This window comes from Haliotis rufescens, unplaced genomic scaffold (genome assembly GCF_023055435.1).
Source record: "Haliotis rufescens isolate VD_foot unplaced genomic scaffold, xgHalRufe1.0.p SCAF_13, whole genome shotgun sequence".
NCBI classification, from domain to species: domain Eukaryota; kingdom Metazoa; phylum Mollusca; class Gastropoda; order Lepetellida; family Haliotidae; genus Haliotis; species Haliotis rufescens.
In genome coordinates this window covers 39536927-39558777 of record NW_025963813.1, presented here as the reverse complement: position 1 = coordinate 39558777, position 21851 = coordinate 39536927, and the positions used below count along the sequence as shown (strand labels likewise).

Below are 21851 nucleotides of genomic sequence, written 5' to 3'. Positions count from 1 at the left end.
TAATGATTATGGAAATTATTTTGTCTTTTGTATTTACACACAACCCTTGCCTTCACATGTGCTTGTCTCTGGTAGGGCAGGACACGCTCACCTTTCCGCGAATACCTGGTATCATCACTTGATGTCATCTTTTGATAGTGCTTCTTAAACACATGATGTAGTTGGGATTCTGGTCATCACTGATATTCTGATTCAACGTTGTGGGCTGTTCTAAATTTGATGTGTACAATTAGTGAATCAAGATTCGCGTATTGTACATGTGTGTTAAAAGCCTAGTTACGCCCCGATGATTCTTGGTATGTCAGTTCGTTTGTCAGTTATAAGAAACTGGTGTGTCACCCAAGTGTGTTTTCTGTCGAATTGCATTCTGAAGATGCGGGATAACTCTGATCAGAACGTCTTAACATATTCCTCTTGGTTATTTGTAACACGCAAACCATTTTTAAAACACTCTGTATGTCTAAATATCAGTTAATTGTGTTTAGAGTGGTTGTTTTCAGATGTTAATGTCTAGTGTATGTCAACGCACGTCCAACAGAAGGTCCAGGTACACTCACTATCAATTTAAAAGCCACAAACATAACGTTTTGGTGAACAATTTATTACTGCTTTTATCTTAACAGGATACTTGTTCAATTATCCGATAATGGGACCATGGCTTTGTGATTTGCATGCCGCTATGTTGGCGTCGGGAATGACAATGAACCCAAAGGAGCGTGGAGGTACTACAATCGTCCCAGTTCCCAAAGATTTTGGCATAATGTGCGGTATTTGGTTGTTCACAAGTTCCAATGTTTTGCCATTGACCTCTACTTTTCTGAAACAAAAGATGTGGTGAAGGTTATTTTGGTATGCAGGTAAAGTATTGATGACCCGTTGACCTAACAACCGTTGTCTCACCTTTACTGTCACTATTGTATATGTGTACAAGTTTGTAAGTTCGTCTTCAGTTACTGAATATAGTCCTGGAGTTAGTCGTGTTTGCCAAGGTGCGTTTTCCACCCGACATTTCGGACCATTACTCATGTTATACACCGTTCGTGTGTCTGGTTCAGATTGAATGCAGCAAATCATCCAATGCTCACCATCTTCTGTTATATCTGCTGCTTCAGAGACGACAAATGTCTCACTATTATCAGCAGCATTTGACAACTATGCCAAAAAACCAGTTACATAAGAACTGACCTATGACCTTGTGAAACTTGAACGAAAGACAAAATCCTTATACTGAATGGTTGAGAGGAAACATATTATATACAAACTTTGACTTCAAGTCTCCTCCCTCAGGAGTCAGCCAGAATATGTCCACGTTTTTGCCGTGCGCCTCTGATATGGCTAGGGTTACGTGGTCTCCATGCAAGTTGAGACCATACACAGTGATACTGCCAGGCTTGTAGTGGTACACGCTGGAACATAAACAGATGATGTGATAACATTAAAAGCGAATGCAGAGAAAAATCACTCGAAATCTAGCTATTTCATTTGACACGACTAGTCGCCGTATTTCATTAAAATCATACTTGTCATTGAAGAAGTGAGTGAGTGAGTATAGGTTTACACCCCTTTTAGCAATATTCCATCAATAGGACGGTGGTGGATAGCAGAAATGGACTTCACACATTTAAGCCATACGGGTAATCGAACCCGGGTCTTTGGCGTGACGAGCGAACGCTTTAACCATGACGTTTCAATGTTTGGTAATGGTTGATGTAACGTCGCATCTTGTCACTTTGCCTTTGCTCTGTTCACACTCACCGTTACCATATTGAGCTAACCTGTCGGGGACAGGGTGGTCAAATAAACACATTATTATACCAATATAGATCATTATAACTTGCGAACTTGAAGTGAAATAGCCATTACATAAGTCAATGGATAAATGTACGGAACATTCAGATCGTTACGTCATGTGCATCTCTACTGACAGCATTACTGTTCAGTGACATGCTCACAGTATTCTGCACATTAAAGTTTTAAACGTGTTGGATTTGTTTACATAAAATTGTTCTGGTAACATTGATATTGTATTAATTCTGGTTGTTAGACAATTTCTCATGTGATGTCCTTTAAAAGGGACGGTATGTTCGACTCCCACCTCTGTCCGAGGTCTACACTTTGTAGTCTGCAAAGTGGACAACGTATGTGTGTACAGACAGGTTGTGAATTCAACATGCTGAAACAACTCACTTGTTCAGCTTTGTACAGTGGGCATACAGTCGGAGGTCGGAAGATGTGGATGGAACATCAAATACTTTGTTGCCAACAAGTCTCTTGTAAAGAAGCGTCAACCAGTAGTCCTGCCAAAAGACGTTGTGATGTGTGTCCATATGAGAAAGACACTGTTGGTGTTCATGTTATTTTGTGCCGGTGTAAGCAGTAAAATGTGTCTGGACGTGCAAACTGATGGTTGATGGTAGGATAGTCGGAATGGGAATTTGTATAAGACAAGTTACTGAGCCTGGGCACCTAATATGCAATGCAGGCGGAACGGGTGATTTATAATGACAGGATCAATGGTTTCTGGTAAGCCTAAGGGACACAACTCTCTGTACAGCAAAATGCTGGGCCTCAGTCGATTGAGTCACATTTGAAAACAGACAAAAGACAATGAATATATGCATGAACACAGAGGCAATATCTAAGATCAAACAGACATTCAACAAAATGACATTGTTAAAAATTTGAGATGACAGACGTTCACGCACAGGATTAGGATCACCGTTGTCGTCGATGAGTGCATAATTTCCACCAAAGATTTCCTGACGCATAACCCCTTTTAGGCCATATTTTGCTGATACACCAAGTTTATCAAGCCACCTGAAATTGCGATATGACAGATGATATTAATGAATTACATGAGCCGTTCTCATTGCTCAACTTGTTTCAAGGCAAAACAAAAAAGGCACTGGTCCCATTGATCTAAAGATCATTTTTAAGGACACACGAGCATCAACATTAGACATTTTCAGAGCGAAAGGAATTACAATTGTTTCTAGTTTTAACCAGTTTCAATTGACCATAAACAGCAATCATCACCCTCTAACCAACACGAAGAAGCAACTTGCATTTATATCAACGCATGCTGGCATTCCCAGTTGATGCTCTGGCTGAAATTGTTATGTTGTATTTAAAGTAAAAAAACTTATTCAGAACACTTTCAACTTTAGCACAAATTCATTTGGACACTGAAACGTAGACATCCTCACAGGTTGCCTGCCACATATCTGTCAGCAATGCCAGGAGTGCCACCCCCATAACCGGACGATGTCTCCCCTAGCCACGCCACCAGACCATGATGACTTCGGACTGTATTCATCACTGAGTGCAGGGTAGATGTAAGGCGATTCATTATAGAATACTTAGAAAAGTCTTCCAGCTTGGCGGTGCGTCCATTAAAGTAATATCTGAAAAGAGTAAGCTATTTGTACAGGGATTTTTAAAGCCACGTGTACAAAAAAGGATGACATCCAGCTATACAAAGTGTTCGTTTCAGTATTTGGTCCACTTATTTGATATTATTTCTAATGAAATGAAAGTAATTAATGTGGAATTGGAAACGACAAACGCAAAGAAAAAAATCATTTCTTGACCCATGTGCATTTTGTCTCTAAATGTGGTGACCACATATATAGTTATATATACATCTCTACCTTCAACAGTTCAAGACAATTTGTCACAAGTTAAAGCACGTGTCATCTAGAATTTACCGAAGAAACAATATTTGACATGCTGGATAGCATAGATAGCATCTATGTGAAAAAGTAGGCAACCGCATGTATATCAACTGCGCTCTTTTCTATGCTGATCTGTTACCTTATTCAGATCATCAACATCACAACATAGACAATTAAACCAAGAAGTTAAAAACTTATGCTTCTTGTACATCGATTATATGTTGTCCATCACTTATGGCCAACTTACCGATTACCTTCGTGCAATATTAAAGCATTTGCTGTCTATATACTTCATATCTTTAGATATACAGTCATGCAGCAACTTTCTACAAAGATTTCAAAGATTTGTTTTCCATGCGACAAATGTTTGATGCCATTTGCTGTCTTCATTACACAACATCTGAGGTACAGCCAGGCATGCTCATACTTCGAAGATTTTAAAGACTTTAATAAGGGTTACATATTAAAGGCTTCAGTAAACATTTCGTAAAGGTTTATGGCAAACATGTGGAATTCAAATGTGATGGAAAGTGACCAAAATAATGGCTGATACAATTACCTGCATTGAGTTGTACCATATGGTAAAGAACATGAACATTGGTTTGCCTCTGCATGTGGTTGTGACAGGTGCCATCAATGGGGCAGGATATGCTCACATTACTGTTTGGCAGTGATTTCTAAACACATGCTTTTGATATAGTAGCAAACGTAAATGAGACGGACTCTGCATTAACAGAGATTTCTTATGATTAGGAAACGGGATGTTTTGCTTTTATTTTAGAACAGAGCCCCAAAAAGTATTTACATTATTTTTCAGACAATCCAGCCTGTCCAGTGAACGAATTTTGCTGGGAAAATCTGAGGTCAAAATAGTAGTAATTGCAGTATTTTCTGACAATGGTCAAGAACAAATGGTTGACCTCGAAAATCAACACAGTGAACAGTTATCTATTAAATATAATTCGGCATATGCACCCACATGGTGTACAGTCACTACGCTCCTTTTGCTACTTCTACCTAATATTTCAACGTGTCGGTGTTTTTGAAGACTCTTTAGACTGTTATCAACGACCCTTTTGTGTAACACGTGGCATAAAAACTGTATGGTAGCCCATGCCTTGAAGGAAGGTACTCACTGATGGAAGGTCAAGACGTTTATGACACTAGCTCCACCGTGAGACAGGAAGCTGGAAATGCAAAGTCACATTGGACAAATGTTCATCGAAGGTAACTATAATGAACCAGGGCATCACTTGTGCATTACCATGTCAGCTTCTTGGACTGAAGTGACTCAGATGAATCCTTCAAGAAAAAGGTATGCTGCTTTCAAAACTTGAAAGATAATCAAGGCGAATATGGAATTTGAACATCATAACTATACAGGAAGCCACACTGTACACAATATCGTGGCGACTTCGGCGACTGGGCCACCCATGCCCCTTTTAGGTTCTGGAATCGATGCTTCCTTTAAGATTTTCAATTTCAATTAGAAAATCCAGACAACTTATTCTTTCCCTGCTGCATGGGGTATACCATGTTTATTATGCATACTTTTTAATGAACGTGTCTTTATAACCGGCGGTATCAGGTCCAATGATGAGACTGGATTTATAGACCGTTTCTTGCAGAACTTGCTTCAGTTCCATGAAGTCGCGACCCAGCTGAGCCTCACTGATAGTAGCATTACGTCGGTAATACAAGTTCGGTTCTTCATGAAACATACGTAAAATGATAGACATATGTCAAGCATCATAACAAACAAATATCTACATACACACGAGTATCAAGTTCGGTAAATGTTTCACATATGAATAAAAACATAATGAATGTAAGAATGGATTATTTTTTTCTAAAGTCACGTATACCTCATACTGCATATACAGATCGCAAAAATACCTTATAGTTATTCATGTATTAAGAGGAATGACACCATAGTTTTATGAGTCCAGTGACGGTCAACGTACGAAACATATAATGCCGTAATTATATGTCTTGTTTGTTATGTAACCGTGGGCTGGATACAATGACATCTGGATTATGGAAACTAATAAATAGAGATTATTATACGAACATTTGCGTCATACTGATTTCACGAATTCGAATCACGAATTTCCAAGCGAGAGCGAGGGTAATACATGAATTCTTACACGTGTTTCGTATAGTCAGTATGACACATATGAGTGTAATAATTTATATTTATTACCCACTATTTCTTTATCCTTTTGGGCTCCTCTTTAGACAAACGCACTAATCACCACTGCTGTTCTAGAACACCAACATGTGTCAGCCATTTTCGGCTATGTTGTCATTTCTGGTGTGACGTTAATACCACCTTACGTCACAATGAGATTCGAATGACGTCAACAATGCCTTTTGGATGACGGAAACAATACACTGGTGTGCGAGAAGTGGTTTTTGAACTAGTGCACATACGATTTTTATTAACTCGGTTATTTATGATCCTGTATGTAATAATTGATATTATGAGCCACATCCCATGGAGGTAGGGTGTGAAGACACGCATTGATCAAAATTGTCCAGCATGGCCATAGATCGCCTCATAAACACAAGTGCAGATTGTTTGGACGTCTTCTACTCAGAATGCCCAAAGATATGTCATCTATTTCTGGTTGATGCGACGTCTACATGCTTTCAAACTTACCATTTCCCAGTTCAATTCCTGCAAGAGGATACCCTTTGTCAGAGGAATATTTTAGCAACTGCTTAGCATCTGATGGGTTCCACTTTGTTCCATCACGCAGCAGCAGGTTGAGGCCAATCACCAGTTTCAGCCCCGTATTGTGAATAAACGCGTTGAATGCATCCCAGGTGTCAGCTGAAAATATGTTTCAATTGATCGGTTTTGGTTCAGTTTCTATATGCTTAGTAAACATATTGAATAGCTACTTATGGACGAAGGTTTGTAAATATAGAAATCCGTCAGACATTGGTTCATTAGACTCAGTGGCAACCCGTGTATGAAGGTACCTTTCCCCGTTAATCGCTCGGATTACGGAATGTCTGGGACTAACGAATCTCAGAAAGAAGTAAGGTTCTTTACACACATGTGAGCGTCAGTAGTAATGCCCGGCAGATGGGGTTACGCGATTCAAGGGGCATGGGTGAATAATGTATAACTGTACCATGAAACAAATAACCAAATCATTTACCCCTACAGGTACGATATAACCGGTACTACCCAAAGAACTCTTCTTGGGCAATCAGTAGAACAGAAACAGTGATCATACCAAAAAGGTTATTTCAAAAGAATTAAAAAAAATTAGACATGGAATGTTTTGTATTGTTTAACCAGGTCTTTTTATTTAGGTTTTCCTTCTGGTGACAAATACACCAAGGGAGATATAAGAATCGTATAATATACTGCTGTCACCTTGGAGATGATACTGCTGTGAAGTGTCTAGGTCGCGATTCGGATCAAACACCAAGCGATCCCCTGATGTTCCTCCAACTCGCATATACCCTGGCGCTAAGGCTTTTCCAAGAGTCACCAGTTTGGGCGACCTGTTATAAAAGGTTCTTTTATATATACTTACATTCATATATGAGACTGCTATAAGCATCTTCCACAAACTCTATTCATCTAGCAGATAATACCACCCGTAACATCTTGGATATGGAACTAGAAGCTGAAGATGCATTATCCAGTGTGTAATATCATCATTCCCTTGATAATGCCCTTGCCTTTTTCGGCTTTGTGTCCCCCACTTTCCTATCTCGTCACGTTACATTGCATTACCATTGGCTTGAAGCGATAGTATGTGATTGAAGGAGTCGCGTTTACACCACTTTGAAGAGCATTCAGGTGGTAATACGATCTGTCAGCTTGCGAGGAAAACCTGAGGTCATGCATGGTTTAAAAGTTGACCACTTTAGTGAAATCAGCGATCATGGGTATTATGCTAACAAACCCGGCAACATTATCTTGGCCAATCTGGGAACCAAAACCATAATCATATGTTTCTGACACGGTTCAAAGACGACAGACTGTAAGTAAGCGAAGTCTTCAGTGAAGGTAGAGCTGATAATTGTAAGTGATTTCTGTCAATCATTCGGTTGTCATGGATAAGCTAGACACAACATACATCAGTGACAAAACTGAATTCACGAAACATTAGTTGACGGCTTCTGCTGACTCTTGACCCATGAAGATTCCGGGGTAGAATAGGTCTTCAGCAACTCATGCTTGCCTTAAAACGTGACTAAGCTTATCGTAAAAGGCGGCTAACGGGAACGGGTGGTAAGGCTCGCCGACTTGGGTGAAGCATGTCATCAATCCCAATTGTGTGGATCGATGCTCATGATATTAATCACTGGATTGTCTGGTCCAGACTGGATTATTTACAGACCGCCGTCATATAGCTGGAATATTACTGAGTGCGGCGTTAAACAACAAACCAACCAACCAAAATCTGCTGACTCTGAAAATACACATATTTGGTCTATTCGTTTCCCGACAAGGATGTGTTTCACTAATCCGAAAAAATCAATTTTCGTTGCAAACAAATCACATAGTTATACAAATGTTATGATGTATACCTGATATTTGGGGTCGTCAGATTGGATTTCATTTGACCGCTTCCCATGGTGACACCAACAAACATATCATCAATTTCCTGTAGGACGTGGTCGACCTTTACCGTGATATGTTCTGTGTGCATGGACACAGTGAACGGTTGTATCCAAGCCAATCCTAACAACCACAGAATGGTTACATCTCGGAACATTCTGACTGTCACTCCATGTAGAAGCATAATATTGCTTATCACTGTTTCGAAGCTAAATACTACTTAACGTGTAGAGGTCAGCTGCGGTGTTGGAAGAGACCAGGTGTTGCCAAGCCGTGACAACAGATAACGAAATTTTGACACGAGTATTCAGCAACTTTCATGCTTTCATGTCATGATCAGGTTCGTGTGTGCCTATTTCGGCACTACGTTGCAGTTATATTCCTGTGCAGCACATGACTCATCATCTGCTTCTCTGCCCTTCAGCTTCAAGGATTGGCTTGTGACACATCATGTTTGGCTTTCGTAAACACTAATCTGTCACGATTTTAAAAAGGTAACTCATTACATAACGTTAAAGTTCAACTCGTGCCTTTTAACATTTAGGAGATAAACAGATGCATGCCTTGTCGTTAAATGGTGATGATACACTTAAGACAACTGTGAACCAGATTAAATTGCACAAAGTGAATAAGGGACCGATATTCTGGTAGGGCTGAGAGTGTGGGACGGAGTGGATGTGTGGGTGGGGATGTAGGGGTTGTGGAATTTTGTCGCAAAAAGGAAAATGCTTTCATTGATGAAATATCTGATGGAATTTTGTTGCAAAAAATTGATTTGATCGTGCAACTGTAGCTTTGATATATATATATATATATATATATATATATATACACATATTCATATATATATATACATATATATATATATAGCAACTCTAAAGTACTCATAAGATCCTTTGTTATGACAACGAACCGAAAACATGAAGGATATATTTAGGGGTTTTACGAAAAGCTCCCCCAAATAGATGACGATCATGTATTAACGTGTTATGTTATTCGGAAATATTTTCGTTATTATTTATTTTTATTTCATAACAATTGTGTCACTGAATAATGTATTTATTCGTATTTCAATACTTTTAATAAAAAACACGAGTAGGTAATTATCAAGTTGCAATCGGAAATAATTCCTAAATCACGACATTATTAATGCCGACAAGAATGTATGCCATCATTCTAGTAATCGTTTCCTTTAAATAATTGGGACCTTTCTTAAAACTGCGCAAGGTGCGATGTTGGGAGGTACATGTTGTGTGTCATTACCGGTTCCACTTATTGTATGCGCAGCAAGCTATGCCCGTTTGCAGACAACTGCACACAGGAGTCGAGTTTAAGATATTCGTACATCCACCGTTGAAGATTGCAATCTTAGCTTAGATCGGTTTGTGCAAGTGAAATAGGACAATTGTATGGTGATTATAAAGTCAACAGTAGCCGCCTAAGATCGATTGTAACTGTGTGGGCCCTGGGTTTCCATTCAGGCAACTATCCTTGGCAAATACAAACTGAGGTTTCACGTAGCCTCCTATGAATTTTGTCAGTGCTTGTTGTATCAACCAATACTGTCAACGTTTTACTTCCTGGTATGATACAAACGCCTGTATCACGATCTTACTATAAATAAGACTTGTAAGCAAGAATGTTTCCTTCCTGCCACTCAGCGTTGTCGAGACATGTAACGATTCATGCAAATAGTTATGAATGTACTGGGGCTCTCAATGCTAAGGCACACATATCATGCGCTTTATATCAGATATGGACCAATTTTGTTCCTTTTCTACTACCATGCGTATCAAAACGCCAAGTGGCAGTCACGCTCGTGGACTATCATGCAAATAATGGGGCGACAAATGCATAGGCAAACTCTCAAAAATGTTTGAGCACTAACAATGACCAGGTGTTCAGGGCACTGATCAGTATGTCCACGTTATCCAGCCATTTGTGCAGCTGTATAAATTGAATTGCTTTGCTTCGGAGGCTCTCAATGTATAATATACCAATTCGTCTGCCTGACGCCATTTGCAACTCCCGACGCTGGTGCGGACAGAGTGATCTGTAACACACTTGCAACATGAAACCCGTCAACTACGTTGTGATTCTATGTTGTATTGCATTGAGTACATGTGTGGCGAGGCCAGCGTCCAGGGAGGAAACAACGACAGCGGAAATACGGAATGGTAAGAACATTAGATTTTATTCATTAGGTTAGATTTATCTGTTCTTGTACCAGTTATTCGTAATATTATAGACATCTAGTATTGTTTCAGTTAAGTTATATTGCAATATATTACAAATAAATCATATTTTTTATATCAAACAATCTTGATGGTCTCCGTGGTCTTATGGTAGAGCATCCGCCCGGTGAGCGGAAGGTCCGGGGTTCGATTACCTCATCATCATCACCCTCCTCTTCATCATCATCATCAAGCTCTCCCCCTCCTCCTCCTCATCATCATCATCACCCTCCTCCTCCTCCTCCTCCTCCTCATCATCATCATCATCACCCTCCTCTTCCTCCTCATCATCACCATCATCCCCTCCTCTTCCACCTCATCTTCATCCTCTTCCTCCTCATCATCCTCTTCCTACTCCTCCTCCTCATCATCATCACCCTCCTCATCATCATCCTTTCCTCCTCCTCATCATCACCCTTCTCTTCATCATCATCCTCTTCCTCCTCCTCCTCCTCGTCATCATCATCATCAACATCATCATCACCATCATCATCATCACCCTCCTCCTCCTTATCATCATCATCACCCTCCTTCTCATCATCATCATCACCCTCCTCATCATCATCCATTCCTCCTCATTATCATCACCCTTCTCATCCTCCTCGTCATCCTCCTCGTCATCATCATCACCCTCCTTCTCATCATCATCACCCTCCTCATCATCATCCATTCCTCCTCATCATCATCACCCTTCTCATCACCATCATCATCATCATCCTAATCCTCATCCTCGTCATCATCATCATCATCTTCACCCTCCTCATCAACATCATCACCCTTCTTCTCTTTAATCAACATAGATTTAGGCCATCGCCCCACACAGTATAAGATATTGCAAGTAGCGTGTGAGCTGCTGAGTGAGGAGTAACACCGCTATTTAACACAGCAAATATCTGATGAAACTGACATAGCATGTAGATACTTAATAATTTAGTGAAACCACGGCCACAACACCAAATATCATAACTTGGGTGATTCGTGGATTCCAAACCACGAGAAAGTAGACTCTTCACGCATACTCGTGTCAATAAAACCATCATACACAACACACACGCACGCACGCACACGCACACACGCACATACACACACACACACACACACACACAGGCGAAAGACCTTTAGCCCACATATTACCTCACCTCACATTTTAAGGCTTACACACATATTTGAAACCATTCAGTATTTAATTCACAATTCGCCGTCATATGTCGCCGTCGCATATAACACGTCATCATATGATACGATGTGGGTTCGAGCCCCTCTGGCAACATTCTTTCCAACAAAATTTGAAATTTCATTCGAGTGTCAAAAAATATAATAGTCCCGTGTATTCGAAGCGTAGATTTACTGTTTGAAATGTTTGTTCAAAATAATGAGTAATTGACAACTAACTGTCCATTCCGGAAAAAAAGGCGCGTTTAAACAATAGAATGATGTAAGGTGTGTGTTTTAATTGGTGAATCAAAATGTCGCAAGTAATACATATGGTTATTTAGAAAGTTTTTAAAAGGGTGGAAACACCTCGAAAACGATCATATTGTAAGCAACTGTGGCACATGTTAACAAGAATTATGGTTATACAGCACATATATCCTTTCGTGTTGTACTTTTCACAACTGACAAGTGTAATAATGTATTTGTTCCATTTTAATTCATTTTTGTCCAAGTGGTGAGACAGTGACACTGACTGAACTACTGACACGTGCAAACGTTTCTGGTATTGCAAGACAAGTGGTGTCATGTCAAGTTCATCACGATTGTAGGGGGCAAAGGTGGCCCAGTCGTCTGAGGCGCCGCGATTCGCTGAGAAAGAGTTGTGTCCCTTGGACACGCCTGAAATTGTGAGTTCGAATCCCGGTTCGCGCAGATTATGTCTCTAGGTTTGTCAGCACCCGTGCTCGTGGGTTTCACCCAAGTGGTAAAAGTCTGACACCTGCATCACTTTTGGCTTTCCTCCCACATTTCCCATGGATTTCCATGTCATTAACATCTATAGACAGAGGATAGGACATGAAGATATGTCCAAATGTGAGGCATGATGACTGATGCAATTACCCTATTTGACTTGTACCGTATGTTCCAATGCCTTTCTGGAGAACAATTTACTTGCCTTTGCACGTGTTTGTGATAGTGCGACATGTTGCACAGGATACGATGACTGTTTCGTGAATACTTGGTATAACCACCATTTGATATTTCATTTTTTATTTCATAAACATATGTTCATGATTTTGTCGGGAACGTATAATGAACTCTGCTAATAGCTGATTTCTAATGGTTATGGAAATTATTTTGTCTTTTGTATTTACACGCAACCCTTGCCTTCACATGTGCTTGACTCTGATAGGGCAGGACACGCTCACCTTTTCACGAATACCTCGTATCATCACTCGATGTCATCTTTTGATAGTGCTTCTTAAATTAAACACATGATGTACTTGGGATTCTGGCCATGACTGGTATTCTGATTCCCCATTGTGGGCTGTTCTAACTTCGATGTGTACAGTAGGTGCATCGAGACTCGCCTATTGAGCATGTGTTTTAAAATCCTAGTTACGCACCGATGATTCTTGGTAGGTCAGTTCGTTCGTCAGATAAAAGATCCTGGTGTGTCACGCAAGTGTGTTTTCTGTCGAATGGCATTCTGAAGATGTGGGTTAACAGAACGTCTTAACATATTCCTCTTGGTTATTTGCATCACGCAAACCATTTTTGAAACACGCTGTTTGTCTAAATATCAGTTAAATGTTTTCAGAGTGTTTGTTTTTCATATTTCATTGTCCATTGTATGTCAACGCACGTCCAACAGAAGGTTCAGGTACACTAACTATCAATTTATAAGCAACAAACATAACGTATGGTGAACAATTTATTACTGCTTTTATCCTTACAGGACACTTGTTCAATTATCCGATAATGGGGCCATGGCTTTGTGATTTGCATGCCGCTATGTTGGCGTCTTGAATGACGATGAACCCAAAGGAGTGCGGAGGTACTACAATCGTCCCAGTTCCCAAAGATTTTGGCATAATGTGTGGTATTTGGTTGTTGACAAGTTCCAGTGTTTTGCCATTGACCTCTACTTTTCTGAAAAAAAGATGTGGCAAAGTTTATTTTGGTATGAAGGTTAAGTATTGACCACCCGTTGACCTAACAACCGTTGTCTAACTTGTACTGCCACTATTGAATATGTGCACAAGTTTGTAAGTTCAAGTTCGTCTTAAGTTACTTAGTATAGATTAGGAGTTAGTCGTGTTTGCAAAGGTGTGTTTTCCACCTGTCATTTCGGACCATTGCTCATATACCGTTCGCGTGTCTGGTTCAGATTGAATGCAGCAAAATCATCAAATGCTTACCCTCTTCTGTTATATCTGCTGCTTCAGAGACAACATATGTCTCACCATTATCCGCTGCATTTGACGACAATGCCAAGGAACCAGTTATATAAGAACTGACCTATGACCTTGTGAAACTTGAAGAACCAAAGACAAAATCCTTATACTGAATGGTTGAGAGGAAACATATTATATACAAACTTTGACTTCAAGTCTCCTCCCTCAGGAGTCAGCCAGAATATGTCCACGTTTTTGCCGTGCGCCTCTGATATGGTTAGGGTTACGTGGTCTCCATGCAAGTTAAGACCATACACAGTGATACTGCCAGGCGTGTAATGGTACACGCTGGAACATAAACAAAAGAAATGATAACAGTAAAAGTGAATGCAAGAGAAAAATCACTCGAAATCTAGCCATTTGATTTGACACGAATAGTCGCCGTATTTCATTAAAAGCATGCTTGTCATTGAAGAAGTGAGTGAGTGAGTATGAGTTTACACCTCTTTTAGCAATATTCCATCAATAGGACGGTGGTGGATAGCAGAAATGGACTTCACACATTTAAGCCATACGGGTAATCGAACCAGGGTCTTTGGCGTGACGAGCGAACGCTTTAACCATGACATTTCAATGTTTGGTAATGGTTGATGTAACGTCGCATCTTGTCACTTTTCATTTGCTCTGTTCACACTCACCGTTACCATATTGAGCTAACCTGTCGGGGACAGGGTTGTCAAATAAACACATTATTATACCAATATAGATCATTACAGTATTCTGCACATTAAAGTTTTAAACGTGTGGGATTTGTTTACATACAATTGTTGTAGTTACATTGGCTTTGTATTAATTCTGGTTGTTAGACGATTTCTAATGTGATGTCCTTTAAAAGGGACGGTATGTTCCTGCCACCTCTATCAAAGGTCTACACTTCGTATTTGTCCATAGTCTGCAAGCTGGACAACGTATATGTTTGTACAGACAGGTTGTGAATTAAACATGCTGAAACCACTCACTTGTTCAGCTTTGTACAGTGGGCATACAGTCGGAGGTTGTTAGATGAAGACGGAACATCAAATACTTTGTTGCCAACAAGTCTTTTGTAAAGAAGCGTCAACCAGTAGTCCTGCCAAAAGACGTTGTGATGTGTGTCCATATGAGAAAGACACTGTTGGTGTTCATGTTATTTTGTGCCAGTGTAAGCAGTAAAATGTGTCTGGATGTGCAAACTGATGGTTGATGGTAGGATAGTCGAAATGGGAGTTTGTATAAGACAAGTTACTGAGCCTGGCCACCTAATATGCAGTGCAGGTGGAACAGGTGACTTATAATGACTTGGAATTCCCACAAAGGAAAATACATGTATGAATGAGTTCAGTTTAACGCTACGTACACATACGATATGTCAATAATATTGATTTGGTTGAAAATATAAAATGATGCAGGTCAACTTTGGTGAAACACATGAGCACGGGCATCGTGCTCACAAATCTAGTAACGTAATCAGGGTGAACCAAGGCTTCGAATCTACGATCAATGGTTTCTGGTAAGCCTAAGGAACACAACTCTGTACAGCAAAATGCTGGGCCTCAGTCTATTGGGTCACATTTGAAAACAGACAACAGACAATGAATATATGCATGAACACAGAGACAATATCTAAGATCAAACAGACATTCGACAAAATGACATTGTTAAAAAATTGAGATGACAGACGTTCACGCACAGGATTAGGATCACCGTTGTCGTCAATGAGTGCATAATTTCCACCAAAGATTTCCTGACGCATAACCCCTTTTAGGCCATATTTTGCTGATACACCAAGTTTATCAAGCCACCTGAAATTGCGATATGACAGATGATATTAATGAATTATCTGAGCAGTTCTCAATGCTCAACTTGTTTCAAGACAAAACAAAAAAGGCAAATTTTTCACTGGTCCCATTGTACTGAAGATCATATTTCAGGACACACGAGCTTCAACATTAGACATTTTCAGAGCGAAAGGAATAACAATTGTTTCTAGTTTTAACCAGCTTCAATTGACCATAAACAGCAATCATCACCCTCTAACCAGCACGAAGAGGCAACTTGCATTTACATCAACGCATGCTGGCATCCCAGTTGATGCTCTGGCTGAAATTGTTATGTTGTATTTAAAGTAAAGAAACTTATTCAGAACACTTTCAACTTTAGCACAAATTCATTTGGACACTGTAACGTAGACATCCTCACAGGTTGCCGGCCACATATCTGTCAGCAATGCCAGGAGTGCCACCCCCATAACCGGACGATGTCTCCCCTAGCCACGCCACCAGACCATGATGACTTCGGACTGTATTCATCACTGAGTGCAGGGTAGATGTAAGGCGATTCATTATAGAATACTTAGAAAAGTCTTCCAGCTTGGCGGTGCGTCCATTAAAGTAATATCTGAAAAGAGTAAGCTATTTGTACAGGGATTTTTAAAGCCACGTGTACAAAAAAGGATGACATCCAGCTATACAAAGTGTTCGTTTCAGTATTTGGTCCACTTATTTGATATTATTTCTAATGAAATGAAAGTAATTAATGTGGAATTGGAAACGACAAACGCAAAGAAAAAAATCATTTCTTGACCCATGTGCATTTTGTCTCTAAATGTGGTGACCACATATATAGTTATATATACATCTCTACCTTCAACGGTTCAAGACAATTTGTCACAAGTTAAAGCACGTGTCATCTAGAATTTACCGAAGAAACAATATTTGACATGCTGGATAGCATAGATAGCATCTATGTGAAAAAGTAGGCAACCGCATGTATATCAACTGCGCCCTTTTCTATGCTGATCTGTTACCTTATTCAGATAATCAACATCACAACATAGGCAGTTTAGCCAAGAAGTTAAAAACCTATGCTTCTTGTACATCGATTATATGTTGTCCATCACTTATGGCCAACTAACCGATTACCTTCGAGCAATATTAAAGCATTTGCTGTCTATATATTTCACATCGTTAGATGTACAGTCGTGCAGCCACTTTCTACGAAGATTTCAAAGATTTGTTTTCTGTACGACAAATGTTTGATGTCATTTGCTGTCTACATTTCACAACATCTGAGGTACATCTAGGCTTGCTCATACTTCGAAGATTTCAAAGATATAGTAAGATATACTAGCAATCGTAAATGAAACGGACTCTGCATTTAGCAGAGATTTCTTATGATTAGGAAAAGGGATGTGTTGCTTTTATTTTAAAACAGAGCCCCAAAAAGTATTTACATCATTTTTCAGACAATCCAGCTTGTCTAGTGAACGAATTTTGCTGGGAAAATCTGAGGTCAAAATAGTAGTAATTGCAGTATTTTCTGACAATGGTCAAGAACAAATGGTTGACCTCGAAGCTCAACACAGTGAACAGTTATCTATTTAACTAATTCTGCATAAACCCCCACAGCAGCTACTATCCTATTGCTACTTCTACCTAATAGTTCAACGTGTCGGTGTTTTTGAAGACTCTTTAGACTGTAATCAACGACCCTTAAGTGTTCCACGTGGTATGAAAACTGTATGGTAGCCCATGCCTTGAGGGAAGGTACTCACTGATGGAAGGTCAAGACGTTTATGACACTAGCTCCACCGTGAGACAGGAAGCTGGAAATGCAAAGTCACATTGGACAAATGTTCATCGAAGATAACTATAATGAACCAGGGCATCACTTGTGCATTACCATGTCAGCTTCTTGGACTGAAGTGACTCAGATGAATCCTTCGAGAAAAAGTGTGGTGCTTTCAGAACTTGAAAGATAATCAAGGCGAACATGGGATTTTAACATCATAATTATACAGGAAGCCGGAATTTGAACATCATAATTTTACATGAAACCACACTGTACAACAAATCGTGGCGTCTTAGGCGACTGGGCCACCCATGCCCCTTTTTAGTTCTGGAATCGATGCTTCGTTTAAGATTTTGAAATAATAACAGCAGCACAAAGTAAGCAGAGATTCCGTTCAATTTCAATCAGAAAATCCAGACAGCTTATTTTTTCCCTGCTACATAGGGTAAACGATGTTTATTATCCATACTTTTTTATAAACGTGTCGTTATAATCGGCGATATCAGGTCCAATGATGAGACTGGATTTATAGACCGTTCCTTGCAGAACTTGTTTTAGTTCCATGAAGTCGCGCCCCAGCTGAGCGTCACTGACAGTAGTATTCCGATGTCGGTAATACAAGTTCGGTTCTTCATGAAACATACGTAAAATGATAATACATATGGCATGTATGATAACAAAAAATATCTACATAAACATGAGAATCAAGCTCGGTAAATGTTTCACATATGAAGAAAAACATAATGAATGTAAAAACGGGTTATTTTTTTCTGAAGTAATGTATATACCTCATACTGCATATACAGATCGCAAAAGTACCATATAATTATTCATGTATAAAGAGGTATGACACCATAGTTTTGTGAGTCCAATGACGGTCAACGTACGAAGCATATAATGCCATATTTATATGTCTTGTTTGTTATGTGACCGTGGGCTGGATATAATGACATCTGGATTATGGAAACTAATAAATACAGATTATTATACGAACATTTGCGTCATACTGATTTCACGAATTCGAATCACGAATTTCCGAGCAAGAGCGAGGGTAATACATGAATTCTTACACGAGTTTCGTAAAGTCAGTATGACACATATGAGTGTAATAATTTAAATTTATTACCCACTATTTCTTTATCCTTTTGGGCTCCTCTTTAGACAAGTACACTGATCACAACTGCTGTCCTATCACACCAACATGTGTCAGCCATTTTCGGCTATGTTGTCATTTCTAGTGTGACGTTAATCCCACCTTACGTCACAATGAGATTCTAATGACGTCAACAATGCCTTTTAGATGACGGAAACAATACACTGGTGTGCGAGAAGTGATATTTGAACTAGTGCACATACGATATTTATTAACTCGGCTAATTATGATCCGTTAGGTAATAATTGATATTATGAGCCACATCCAATTGAGGTAGGGTGTGAAGACACGCATTGATCCAAATTATCCAGCATGGCCATATATCGTCTCATCAACACAAGTACAGATTGTTGGGACCTCTTCTACCCAAAATGCCCAAAGATATGTCGTCTATGTCTGGTTGATGCGACGTCTACATGCCTTCAAACTTACCATTTCCCAGTTCAATCCCTGCAAATGGATACCCTTTGTCAGAGGAATATTTTAGCAACTGCTTAGCATCTGATGGGTTCCACTTTGTTCCATCACGCAGCAGCAGGTTGAGGCCAATCACCAGTTTCAGCCCCGTATTGTGAACAAACGCGTTGAGTGCATCCCAGGTGTTAGCTGAAAATACGTTTCAATTTGTCGGTTTTGGTTCAGTTTTAATATGTTTACTTTCCACAATAATATATGTATAACTGTAATAATAAATGTATAACTGTACCATGAAACAAATAACCAAAACATTTACCCCTACAGGTACGATATAACCGGTACTTCTCAAAGAACTCTTCTTGGGCAATCAGTAGAACAGAAACAATGTGCAGCTGAAATTTCTGAGAGTGATCATACCAAAAAGGTTATTCCAAAAGAATAAATTATTTTTAGACGTGGAATGTTTTGTATTGTTTAGCCAGGTCTTTTTAATTAGGTTTACCGTTTGGTGACAATTACACCAAGGGAGATATAAAAATCGTATAATATACTGCTATCACCTTGGAGATGAAACTGCTGCGAAGGGTCTATGTGGTAATTCGGGTCAAACACCAAGCGATCCCCTGATGTTCCTCCAACTCGCACATACCCTGGCGCTAAGGCTTTTCCAAGAGTCACCAGTTTGGGCAACCTGTTATAAAAGGTTCTTTTATATATTCTTACATTCATATATGAGACTGCTATAACCATCTTCAATAAACTTTATTCATCTAGCAGATAATACCACCCGTAACATCTTGGATATGAAACTAGAAGCTGAAAATGCATTCTCCCTTGATAATGCCCATGACGTATTCGGCTTCATGTCCCCCATTTCTTATGTCGTCTCGTTACATTACATTACCATTCGCTTGAAGCGATAGTATGTGTTGAAGGAGTCGCGCTCAACGCCACTTTAAAGAGCATTCAGGTGGTAATACGGCCTGTCAGCTTGATGTGCGAGGAAAGCCCGAGGTCATGCAAGTTGACCACTTTGGTGAAATAAGCGAACAGGGGTATGATGCTAACAAACCCAGCAACGATATCTTGGCGAATCTGGGAAACGAAACCACAATCATATGTTTCTGACACGCTTATGAGACGACAGACTGTAAGTAAGCGAAGTCTTCAGTGAAGATAGAGGTGATAATTGGAATTGATTTCTGTCAATCATTAAGTTGTCACGGATAAGCTAGACATAACATAAATCAGTGACAAAACTGAATTCACGAAAAATTAGTTGACGGATTCTGCTGACTCTGGACCGGTGAAGATTCTGGGGTAGAATAGGTCTTCAGCAACTCATTCTGACTATGCTTGTCGTAAAAGGCGGCTAACGGGATCGGGTGGTAAGGTTCGCTGACTTGGTTGAAGCATGTCATCAATCCCAATTGCGTGGATCGATGCTCATGATATTAATCACTGGATTGTCTGGTCCAGACTCGATTATTTACATACCGCCGTCATACAGCTGGAATATTACTGAGTGCGGCGTTAAACAAAAAAACAACTTACCAAAATCTGCTGACTCTGAAAATACATATATTTGATCTATTCGTTTCCCGACAAGGATTTTTTTCACTTATCCGAAAAAAACAATTTACGTTGCAAACAAATCACATAGTTATACAAATGTTATGATGTATACCTGATATTTGGAGTCGTCAGATTGGATTTCAGTTGACTGCTGTCAATGGTGACACCAACAAACATATCATCAATTTCCTGTAAGACGTGGTCGACTTTTACCGTGATATGTTCTGTGTGCATGGACACACTGAACGGTTGTATCCAAGCCAACCCTAACAACCACAAGATGGTTACATCTCGGAACATTCTGACTGTCACCCAATGTAGAAGCATAATGTCGCTTATCACTGTTTCAAAGCTAAATACTACTCAACGTGTGGAGGTCAGCTGTGGTGTTGGAAGAGACCAGGTGTTGCCAAGCCGTGACAACAGATAACGAAATTTTGACACGAGTATTCAGCAACTTTCATGCTTTCATGTCATGATCGGGTTCGTGTGTGCCTGTTTCGGTATCTCCGTTGCAGTTATATTCCTGTGCAGCACATGACCCATCATCTGATTCTCTGCCCCTCGGCTTCAAGGATTGGCTTGTGAAACATCATGTTTGGCTTTCGTCAACACTGTCTAATCTGTCGCGATTTTTAAAAGGGAACGCATTACATAACGTTAAGTACAACTCGTGCACTTTTAAAATTTAGGAACCAAACAGATGCATGCCTTGTCGTTGAATGGTGATGGTACAGTTTCGACAGATGTGAACAAGATCAATTTGCACAAAGTGAATAAGGGACCGATATTGTGGTAGGGCTGGGAGTGTGGGAGGGAGTGGGTGTGTTGGTGGGGTTGTAGTGGGTGTGGAATTTTGTCGCAAAAAGGATAATGCTTTTATTACCAAAATATCTGATGGAATTTTGTCGCAAAAAAAAGTAGGCTTTGATTGTGCAACTGTAGCGTTGATATATATATATTTTATATTATATATATATATATATATATAACACAGTAAAGTTCTAACTCTCAGGCACAATAAAGTAATAATTGAATAAGTGGAGTAAGATTGAACACAGTTTTAACTGGCTAGCGCTTTCAACTCGTACCACGTATGAGTCTCATCAGGCCATAACTGAATAACAGACATGAAGTTGTAACATATAGTTACGTGACGTCATAACATTTAGGAGAACTATGACGTCAAAATACCAAGGTGACAATGGAAATATAACTTACGGCTTTACATTTAACTTAGGCGCGTATTTATGACTGAAATGTTGCTCT

At 39.6% G+C, this 21851-nt stretch overlaps 2 protein-coding genes across 2 annotated transcripts; both read right to left on the bottom strand.

The window, feature by feature from the left end:
• Window positions 1–604: 604 nt before the first annotated feature.
• Window positions 605–8464, bottom strand: LOC125378664 (heparanase-like). Its single transcript, XM_048394574.1, has 10 exons — window positions 8232–8464; window positions 7066–7196; window positions 6337–6510; window positions 5226–5382; window positions 4811–4861; window positions 3207–3404; window positions 2706–2817; window positions 2188–2297; window positions 1263–1406; window positions 605–817 (listed from the first exon to the last, which is right to left on the bottom strand). The coding sequence occupies exons 1-10, from the start codon at window positions 8444–8446 to the stop codon at window positions 637–639; spliced, it is 1473 nt and encodes a 490-aa protein (XP_048250531.1). The 5' UTR covers window positions 8447–8464; the 3' UTR covers window positions 605–636.
• A 4890-nt stretch (window positions 8465–13354) lies between these two features.
• LOC125371634 (heparanase-like) lies at window positions 13355–20924 on the bottom strand. The gene is made up of 10 exons (XM_048394570.1): window positions 20695–20924; window positions 19568–19698; window positions 19023–19196; window positions 17907–18066; window positions 17421–17471; window positions 16067–16264; window positions 15558–15669; window positions 14848–14957; window positions 14033–14176; window positions 13355–13583 (listed from the first exon to the last, which is right to left on the bottom strand). The coding sequence occupies exons 1-10, from the start codon at window positions 20907–20909 to the stop codon at window positions 13403–13405; spliced, it is 1476 nt and encodes a 491-aa protein (XP_048250527.1). The 5' UTR covers window positions 20910–20924; the 3' UTR covers window positions 13355–13402.
• Between the last annotated feature and the right edge of the window lie 927 nt (window positions 20925–21851).